The sequence below is a fragment of the Halyomorpha halys genome, unplaced genomic scaffold, assembly GCF_000696795.3.
Source record: "Halyomorpha halys isolate HHAL.00 unplaced genomic scaffold, Hhal_1.1 Scaffold896.1, whole genome shotgun sequence".
In the NCBI taxonomy this organism is placed as follows: Eukaryota; Metazoa; Arthropoda; class Insecta; order Hemiptera; family Pentatomidae; genus Halyomorpha; species Halyomorpha halys.
Window position 1 is genome coordinate 105,156 of NW_027112585.1, and position 9,892 is coordinate 115,047.

General features: G+C 28.6%; 2 protein-coding genes and 1 long non-coding RNA gene across 3 annotated transcripts; 2 read left to right on the plus strand and 1 right to left on the minus strand.

Moving 5' to 3' along the window:
- The first annotated feature begins 618 nt into the window (after window positions 1–618).
- On the plus strand, window positions 619–2,565 carry B9d1 (B9 domain-containing protein 1). Its single transcript, XM_014430504.3, has 5 exons — window positions 619–1,692; window positions 1,764–1,875; window positions 1,960–2,068; window positions 2,142–2,260; window positions 2,338–2,565. Exons 1-5 carry the CDS (start codon window positions 1,576–1,578, stop codon window positions 2,484–2,486), a joined length of 606 nt encoding a protein of 201 aa, XP_014285990.1. The 5' UTR covers window positions 619–1,575; the 3' UTR covers window positions 2,487–2,565.
- On the minus strand, window positions 1,731–2,234 carry LOC106686905 (uncharacterized). Its single transcript, XR_001344080.2, has 2 exons — window positions 2,129–2,234; window positions 1,731–2,049 (listed from the first exon to the last, which is right to left on the minus strand). It is a non-coding gene; the product is annotated as an uncharacterized lncRNA (long non-coding RNA).
- A 33-nt stretch (window positions 2,566–2,598) lies between the features above and the next one.
- LOC106686903 (8-oxo-dGDP phosphatase NUDT18) lies at window positions 2,599–7,608 on the plus strand. The gene is made up of 5 exons (XM_014430503.3): window positions 2,599–2,842; window positions 4,287–4,477; window positions 4,929–5,278; window positions 5,729–5,834; window positions 5,903–7,608. Exons 1-5 carry the CDS (start codon window positions 2,725–2,727, stop codon window positions 6,137–6,139), a joined length of 1,002 nt encoding a protein of 333 aa, XP_014285989.1. The 5' UTR covers window positions 2,599–2,724; the 3' UTR covers window positions 6,140–7,608.
- The last annotated feature ends 2,284 nt before the right edge of the window (window positions 7,609–9,892 follow it).

Sequence of the window (9,892 nt, forward strand, 5' to 3'; positions counted from 1 at the left end):
TATATATATAAATGGAACCAGCTACTCCTAAAAATGGAAACAGTTACTCCTACAAAGATCCACGAGATGATGAAAACGACGAAGATGCCTCACCTGCCGATGTCTACTACTTTATGGTCCATTTAATTACCTACTATTTGCATACGAATAGATTCGATACGTTTAATAGTTTCTGATATAGTTTTTTTCCAAATAATTAAAAGTCAAAATTTTGTAAATTTATTTTCTTTATTTATCCAAGAAACTATTAGTTCTACAGAGGTTTATTAGCACTCATATTGGAGCTAGTTAAATATGCCATAAAGATAAACTTCGTAGGAGTAACATCTATGAAATTTGAAGGCTGAGAATGCTGTTCTGTTACAAACTTCCAAATTAGTCGGTAACAGAAAAACATTCTTATCAGCCCTGACGAAACCCAGCAAAGTGGAGCGAAACGTTGGCTAAGAATAAACAGTTTTCTTTTACTATTTTGATACCTTTATTGACCACCACCCGGACTATCTTCCTCCAATCTACTTCTTACGGTCAACTATCTTCTTGAAATATTTACTAAATATAGTTTTTTTTTTTATATGAAAAAATATTGGGTTATGAAGATATATTTCTCTGGAACCATTAACGCACAGATGTCTATTAGCACCCATATTAAAGCTAGTTAAATGAACCATAAAGAATTTCATAATGATTATTATTGTAAAAATGATATTGTCCGTGACATTTGTACGGATTAAGTGCACAATCAAGTTCACATAATATAGATTTCTCGTTATTTGGGGGGAAAATTGGTATTAGAAAAACTATTTCAGGAACTACTGTATGTGCTGATTTGATTTAATAATTATCTTTAAAAAAGTAAGTATATTTTATTCAACGAAATGTATAGACAGTACTGATCTATAGGCTGATTAGTTTGTGACAACTAGCTTTGGAGCAGTTTACGGATGGACCAAAATAGAGAAAGAAACTCCTGTATATGGTAATATCTTTGGAACAGGCGCATTTCAAAATAAAACTTTTATATCTCAGAAATGCCAATATTAACCCAAAGCAGCGATATGTCAAATAACGCTTAAATTGAAGCCAGTTAAATAAAACAAAAAGTAGTTCCTAATGATTATTTAAGAAGGAGTAGCATTTTCCATTATTTTTAGATAAATACGTTAAAAAATATATATATTTCTCATTATTGATAAAAAAAAAATCATATCAGGAACTATTAGACATCCCCCGATTTGCACTCAAATTAAAATTTTGAAAAATGTTCATTTCTTGTTATTTGAAATGAAATCTTACTAATTGAAAAATTGTAAACTTTAAAAAATCAAATGAATTTTTTTATTCTCGCCGCTTTACGTGACACCAGACGTATGTTTTTTTAAGTCATCTTCAAGGGAATAATTGATTGAAATAAATGAAAATTTGTGTAAAATAAATCATATTTTTCAGAATGGAGTCACAGGCTGAAAGGTTAGTAGTGAACTACTGTGAATTTCATGAACCCTCGTCACCTAAGCAACCACTAACAATTACAGATACCTTGCCCCCATTCTTTGTTTACATCTGTCAGTTTAAATGGCTGGATTTTTGCTCTCAGTTATTGGTGAAATAGAGTCAGCAGATTTTCCTGGATATGATAATATATACTGTAAATATTGTTTTACTTGTGGGACTGATTGGGATATAACATCGGTTGGTAGTACAATGTTTGTAACATTTAAATACGGAAATCTTTCAGTTACGTTTATATTTTCCCATTTTAGGGTCTTGAAGAGGGTATCTCGCAAGTTGCTAAAAGAAGTGATAATGGAGATGAGCTTTTCATTTGGAATTTCCCCATTGAAATTTCATTTAAAGGAACTAATCCTTACGGATGTAAGTATCGATTATTCAATCGCCAAGTTCATGTATATGTTGTTTTCTATACTTTCATTTTTTCAATTATTGAAACTTGTTGAGGGCCCCAGTTGATCTTGAGCGTTTTTGGACTCGACGTTTTCGGGAACGATGTTGTACGTGGCTATGGGGTTTGCCATGTACCCATGACAGCTGGAAAATGGAAGAAAAGGTTAGATAACAGTTTATTTGAATTGATTAATATTTACTTGATTTTTACATTTATACATACTTGATTTTGTTAGTGTTCCAATGTTTGTACCAGAATCCAGTTCATTTCTTCAGAAGATAACTTCTTGGCTAACTGGAAGAAGACCAGAGTTCATTGATCTTAGAGTTCTAGCCCAAGGAGAAGGAAGAGAAGGTTTGAATTATTTTATGATTAATATAAATAATTTATTAACTTTTAAATCGTTTAATATACTACAATCTATGTTTCAGTGACACGAGTAAGAAGTCAAGGGAAAGTTTATACCACTTTTAATGTGATGACAAAAGATTTTGTTTCTCAAGGCCTTGATAATTCACAGCATTCCAACCAAATGACTCAAGACTTGAGTCGACTGTATAATACATTAACTTTATATTAAGATTCAACTTTATCTTATGTTGTTATAGAGACTCTCACAATTGTAAATACATTTTAATAATAATAAGTTTACAATTTAATATCTGGCTGTATTTATGTTTACCTTCCTATGATAATATTGATACGTGGATTTCGTAATTGATCAGGAGGCTACTCTGCTGTTACATTAGTTTATTTAAACTGTTTTTTTTAACTTGTATGCTACAAAATTAATAAAATGGCTGTGATTTAAACTTGAAATGTCTCATATGATGGATTCTATTGAAAACGGATTGAGGAATTTGCTAATAGGCTCCTCCATCGATGACAGTGTTGAACTTTGTGATTTTACCTTATCAGGACAAAACGAAGCCACAGGTTAGTTGTCACAGATTAGTTTTAACTTACTCAATAGATTATTTGTAACTAATAGGAAGGAAACCATTTTTCTATTAAGAAATTTGTATAATTTCAAGGGCTCTGAGGGGTGAATAAATGATAATTCCATTAATATTAAGACTGCTACATTTAAGCATCTCTCTTTAGCTTGTTTTATTAATTAATAATATTATAAAACTAATTATTAGCTGTCAGTAATGCGATCAATCATGCTTATTTTGAAAGAAATACTCTTAACGTTGATCAATCATGTTTATTTTGAAAGAAATACTCTTAACGTTTATAGGAAGTTGTGGAAATTTGTTTCCACTGATTTGATTTTTCTCTATTTTACAACTCTTAATACATGGTCAATAAATATTCACTAAAATTCCTGAGTTTAAATATTCGCCATTTTATTTTACACTTAAGTGTTATTCCTAAGATATTACATAGCCTGAATCTTGATTAATTGGTAACAGGAGGAAATGCAGTTATCATACCCTATAAAATTAAACATATTTGAATAGAATGTAGATTAGCGTTTTATATAACAAGAGTAAGAGAGATAGTTGTACCAGCAGACGATGTTTGATTTTAATTTTGGTAGATTGCTGTGAAACAGTTTTTAAATGAAAAGATACTTTTTAACATTGCTTACCTAGTTCCAAACACATTGATTTTTTTCAACCATGGTTTTTATTAATTAAATGTAGAAAAATAAATCAAAGGTTTGATGATAATATGTTATTAACCACGGTCAAAGTGTTAAATCATAAATTATATTATACTGTTAATTTAATATGAGAACTTATACTTCATGCCGTTTTTTCAATTTCAGGTGCTTTTTAAATATTGTGATTTAACTATCTTAAAGTTTCTTCTTCTTGTTTTAAGCTAATATTTCAAAAGTGATACAGAACTGTCGCTCCCCAGGGGTGTTAGTGGGGCAGGTCCACCTTACCACTCCGACAAGAATCTATAGTAGTACTTAAAAAATTATGTAAATAGGACTTGAAAATCGCCCTTAAGTAATATTTTTAGCCAAATCATTGTTTAGTTAATTTTAGTTATTAGCTTGATTTTTCTTTATCCAGTTCTTTAGATTTTTGGTACAAAATAGTGTTTGTCGATTCCTATTACACATATTCGGAATAAGTCACTTTTAAAAATGTTGGCATTGAAGATTGGTGAATTACATTCTATCTGTAATAGATTGTCATTTATAAGTTAATGATCAAGCATGTCTTCTAAATTGGATGAACACAAGTGATTCATCAGTATTTGATAAATCTAAAGAAAACGTTGGATTGATTAAAATTATCGTAATTTTATGATATATTTATTAGTATGGCTGTCATATTGCCTAGAGCAGAGGCGGCGAATAACTCTACCGCTATAACTTCTACTGTCTCACAACTTCTTTTATTATTCTGTTTTTCAGCTGCAAAAGGAGTAACACCATTAACACCTTCAGATTTTGTTCCTGTTGTTAAAGATACTGTAACATACATTGCGCTAGCAGTATTGTTTAATAATGAAGGTGATGTGTTGCTCATGCAAGAAGCAAAAAGATCATGTGCTGGTCAGTGGTATCTTCCAGCTGGCCGAATGGAACCTGGTGAAACTATAGAGGTATGAAAAAGTGTTTGTTAATTGCAAATAGTGTACATATTTATATATTTATTGAAACAATATTTTCATTTTCAATAATTATTTTTTATTAAAAAATAAAATGAGTTTAAAAAGTTATTTTTGGTCATATCTTTGTTTTAGATGAAAAAAAACAAAACATGTATTAACACTTTTTAACTCTATACTAGTTTTGTACTGTAAAGGTCCTACCACACTCAAATACCATCAATGGGGTATCTTTTGTATTCAGGATTGGACAAGCATTAGTGAATAATGCTCTGTTTTTATTTCCTTTTTAAAAATAATTAAAATTTGTATTATTTTGGTTTCTGGTTACCTACCTTAAACTAATGTGTACATTGGATGTATTTTTTATATTGCTCATTTTAGTTTAAAATGTTGACTGTTTAATCCAATTAAATTTGTAAGAATGTTGTGTTTGCTTAATTAGGAAGCTGTTAAGCGTGAAGTTTTAGAAGAAACTGGCCTTTACATGAAACCTACAACTCTGATTATGGTTGAATGTGCAAGCAAAGCCTGGTTTCGGTTTGTGCTAACAGGAGAAGTGACTGGTGGTCAGTTGAAAACTCCTGCTCAGGCTGATTCTGAATCTCTTCAAGCAAAATGGGTTAAAGATATAAGAGAAATGAGTTTGAGGTCAAATGATATTGTACCTCTTATCGAAAGAGCAAGAGCGTACTACAACACTGATGAACCCCAACATCCACATATTTTACCTGCACTTCGATCACACGAAAAGCTTATTTTAAGACTCGTTGTTTGTATTAAACAGAGAAGCAGGTATTAATTCAATTATTTACTTTATTACCTAGCAGTGGTATACATAAGGAAGGGGGCTCCTCCTGAAATGTGTTAAATATTTTAATATCAATCATTAGTACTTCCAGAACTGAAGCTGTTCTTGTCAACTTCTCCCTCTCTTTCTTATTTTTATTAATAACCTAATGTATGCCAATGCAAATTCATATCCATAATGTTTCATGAAAACCATTCAGGTGATATTTTTATAATCAGAGCATATATGCTCGCCCTCACTCTGAACAACTATTCTGTTTATGCTATAGCCTTAGAGGCAATGATAATTTATACAAAATGAATCTTTTAATTGAGCATAAATATTTTTGTTTTTAAAAGAATGATTCATTCCATTATGTTTCTGAATTTAGTATTTTTTTTTATTGTTAAGCTGATTGATATTAAAAATATTTATATACAATTTCCTTCTTACAGCAATAGGGTGCATATTCTTCTCTCAGAAAAAACCGAAGTTCATTTTCCTCTATGTGAAATTAATCACCAAAAAAATTTACATTCTACTTTAAGAAAGTTTATGGTGGTAAGTTGATATATTAAGTATTTGAAGTTTTATCTAATTTTATAACTCTCAAATTGTTTTTCTAATAGGAAATATTTGGAGCAGATGTACCACCCCACAAACCACATGGCCTCCTTAATATTGAACATTCGGGGAGTGGCCAAGATGGGCTATGTCTGACAGTGCTTGTGTCCTTCAGAGTTCCATTGGAAGATGTATTCCCTATTGATAAGTACACTTGGTTAATGCTCAGCAAAGAGCTTGGAGATCAGCTTTTAGAAAGACTTCCTAAAAATATGGCTATACCACTCAATGTTATTCGCTAAATTATGCTTGCATTTTTTATCATCATACTCATTCATAAAATGGTGATCTGATATTTATTCATAATTCAGCAAATCACAATTATTTTTTTTAAACTATTGAAAAATAAAGTTTATTTCTCTTCTAATAGCATTAACACTGAAATTTTGAAGTCAAATTTAATACTATTGAATTTTATTTAAGGCTATTTACTATTAGTATGCTATAAATTAATGGTCAGTAGTGTTAATTTACATAACAAACAGAGGCCTGATTTTTATACATAAAATACCTATAAAATATGTTGAAATTAAATTAAAAAATGTTTTATCTTATTGCTCCCCTTTAAGAAAAGTGAAGCAACTCAGAAAAATCAACATGCTATTATAAACCTTAATTTAAAATTTGACATAAGTATTCATGGTAGTAAACACGACTCAAAAATGCTATTTTTGAGAAAATAAATTTAAAATTATTCTCCAAAGAAGAAACTCACACCTTGCTGTTATGATACATCAGAAACTGGAGGAGAAACTGCTATACAGCTCAATTGATTTTTAAATTACTATAACCCCTAACATAATTATCAGCTGTTAAATTATTTTTAATTGTCACACCTATTTTTTGTTTTTTTCTGTTAACACATTGGAACTTACATTCGTAATTAACTTTTAAAAAGAATGTTTTCAACTTTTAGTCTGAATTATACCTTCATTAAATTAATTTTGAACTGAATTTTATAATTGAACAGCTGGAAAAATGAAATGCAATAGTAAAGGCAGTGTTTACTTGATTTTAAATATTGAATCATACCATATTATATTCTCTGTGTAATATGCTCATAGAGTTTGCCTTGCTTATTATACAATTCAGTATTTATAGAAATACTAAATTTAAATTTACTGTAAGTAGCCAAAAGATGTTGAAGACTCAATGTCTTTATAGGCTTTCACCCAGCAGTGCATTTATCCATAATCACCACATTGTTATCTCAAAATCATGTAGGCAGTAGTCCCATCATATGACTTTGAAATTAGTTCATTTTTTCTAATACTTGATAGGAGAGGGTTTGGTTTCCTAAAAAAGTCAACTTGAAATTACTTTAAAATTTGTCAGCAAATGGACATTTTTTTTAAATTTCACTTAAGTATTTGTTATGATAAATATAAGTTTTATAGAATTTTAAAGTTTATTTTTAGCAAATATTTCATTTCTGAGTTGTATCACTCTTCTTCCAGAGCTCCATGCTAAAATAGCCAGAATATGGAATTATTTTTCATGTATTGTTAGTTTTTTTATAGAAAAAAAAGCCAGAATAAACAATAATTCATTTAAAAATATAATAGTATAGTAAATCATGTTTATAAAGGCAATAAGGATAAAAAACGTGAAATAAAATTCCTTTTGTTTCAAAAGAAGTATTTATTATATGATAAAAATGAATCATTAACTTTCCTTATTAAAAATAAAAAAAAAAAAAATAAAAACACAAGAGAAAGTAAATAAAATATTTATTTGATAGACATAAATAAAGTAGAAAAATAAACAACTAACACTTTGGTTATTAAGGTACTAACATCCGTGTAATTTTTTTTTTAAATTTAGAATAGAATAATATGAAAAACAAAAGACTTATCACTACTTTGTTTTGACACTAGCCAAACTTAAAAAAACATTTTTTTTTTTTTATCTTGCAATGAACATTTTCTATAGATTGTACAGTTGACTGGAATTGATTTTTAACAAATGAGGTAAACTCAGGGTCCCTGTTAAGATAGGATCGAAGTCTATGATACTATTTTTGGAATATGTCTAATTCAAAATACAATCTAGTGTTTTCAGTTAAATGTGTGCCACTATCAAAGCAAAGCAGCGAAGTTGTTTTTGTTGGCCAGGGCTTTAGGGCGTAAAACCCTGAGGTCATCAAAGCCCAAAGTAGCAAAGTGTTCAAACAAAACTTACAAATTAAACCAAAGATGAATTGGTTGGTGGGAAAGTAGTGAGAGACTTCTGAATTAATAAAGTAAATATATGCATTTTCTAAGTAATTGGCAATGGATCCCTTTAAATTCTATTGCTTTTAAAAACTTTTCTCATCAGAAATTACATTTAGGCTAAGTGATTTTCGAGACAACTGTTTTTAAAAATCATTACTAAATTTGCAATAGCATAAAAATCTGGTCTCTGATAAATTATTCAATTTCAAAACATAAAGACATTATTTTGAAAGATAGCTTTAATGGCTTATGAACATTATTTGGGAGGCTGAATATTATTTTAGTTTTGATATTCATGAGATATATACTTATATTGAAAGAATTTAATGCATATTAAAGACTGGAAAAAAGGAAACGTACTTGATCTGCATATTATTTTTTCAACTTTTTTTGTCAAACAGTATTTTTTTGAGTATTTGTACAAATCCATACAATGTGCTTATAATTAGCGTTGTACTTACTGTAGTCCTTAAGAAAATCCATGTACTAATGCGATTTAAAGTTAACCTATAATTCCTTTCTGTTAGATGATTATTGAATCTCTTTTTCAGTAATAGTTTGTTTTAAACTTAATTGATATAATGAAGAAGTCAGATTTTTCATTTGAAGCTGCTGATATCTCAGCAATCTTTGAAAATTAAGTAGTGATGATATTCAAAATATATTATTGAAAATTATCCTTTATTTGAAATTTCAATTGTGTAGCCTTTATCAATATTTTTGGAAAAATTACATGCTACCACTTTATATTATGTGATAAATATGCTTTATTCTATCATTTCGTAAAGTTAACATAATGGTTTACCTTAATTAAGATGAGTATTTTGTTGAGACAGGAGGAACTTAACCTAATAATTATTATTGACTTTGTATTTTAATTGTATTGTAAATTACTTTATATTTGTGCTTCTTTAATCAATTTACATGATTTTATATTCAGATACACTTTATCTGGCCACTTAATTTTTATAAATATATTTAAATATTTGTTATTTTATATTTACAAATACTTGTTACTAATCTTACTAACTTATTATTTCCTTTTACTTTTTTATATTTTGATAACTTTTATAGTACAATATCTTGTTATGTTTTTAAATATTTATTTCTTATTCCATTTTTCAATATGTGTAGTAAAACACAAAAGCAAAATTGCAGCTCCCTGGGAAATGGCATGATACAGTCGTGTGGAACAACAGATTAGTTGAGTGATATCATCTGTAACAAAATAGCTTAGGAACTGATAAGTAATTGCTAATAATTTTTTATTTTAAATATTTATTTCTTACTTTTTTATAATATTTTTATACATTTCATATTTAATAAGATTTGTTATTAAATTTTTAATTCAAATTGTTGATTTTTATTATAGCTATTTAATTATGCCTTATTATTTATATGTATTAAAAAAAAAAATTACTAGCTACAACCCACGAAGGGTCAAGGGTGAGGTACTTTGTATTTGGTATTGTATTGTTGTATTTTACTCTTGAGAACACTTAAGTTAGATATATATTCATTAAGTGTGTGTGCACACACGTGTGCATTTGTCTCATTTAGTAGTAAAACATGATTACTGCATGCAATTTATCATGAATTGATGTTTTTGGCTTCAACTGCTTTTTTAAGGCTAATTTCATAAATTATTGAAAAAATCATAAGGAAATTTGGTTTCTTATGAGACTAATGTCGATACTAAGTTATGGTAAGTAATTGCAAATTGAAGACAAACATTTAAACATTGTAAAAGTTTTCATTTCGTCAGTTACCATATTTATT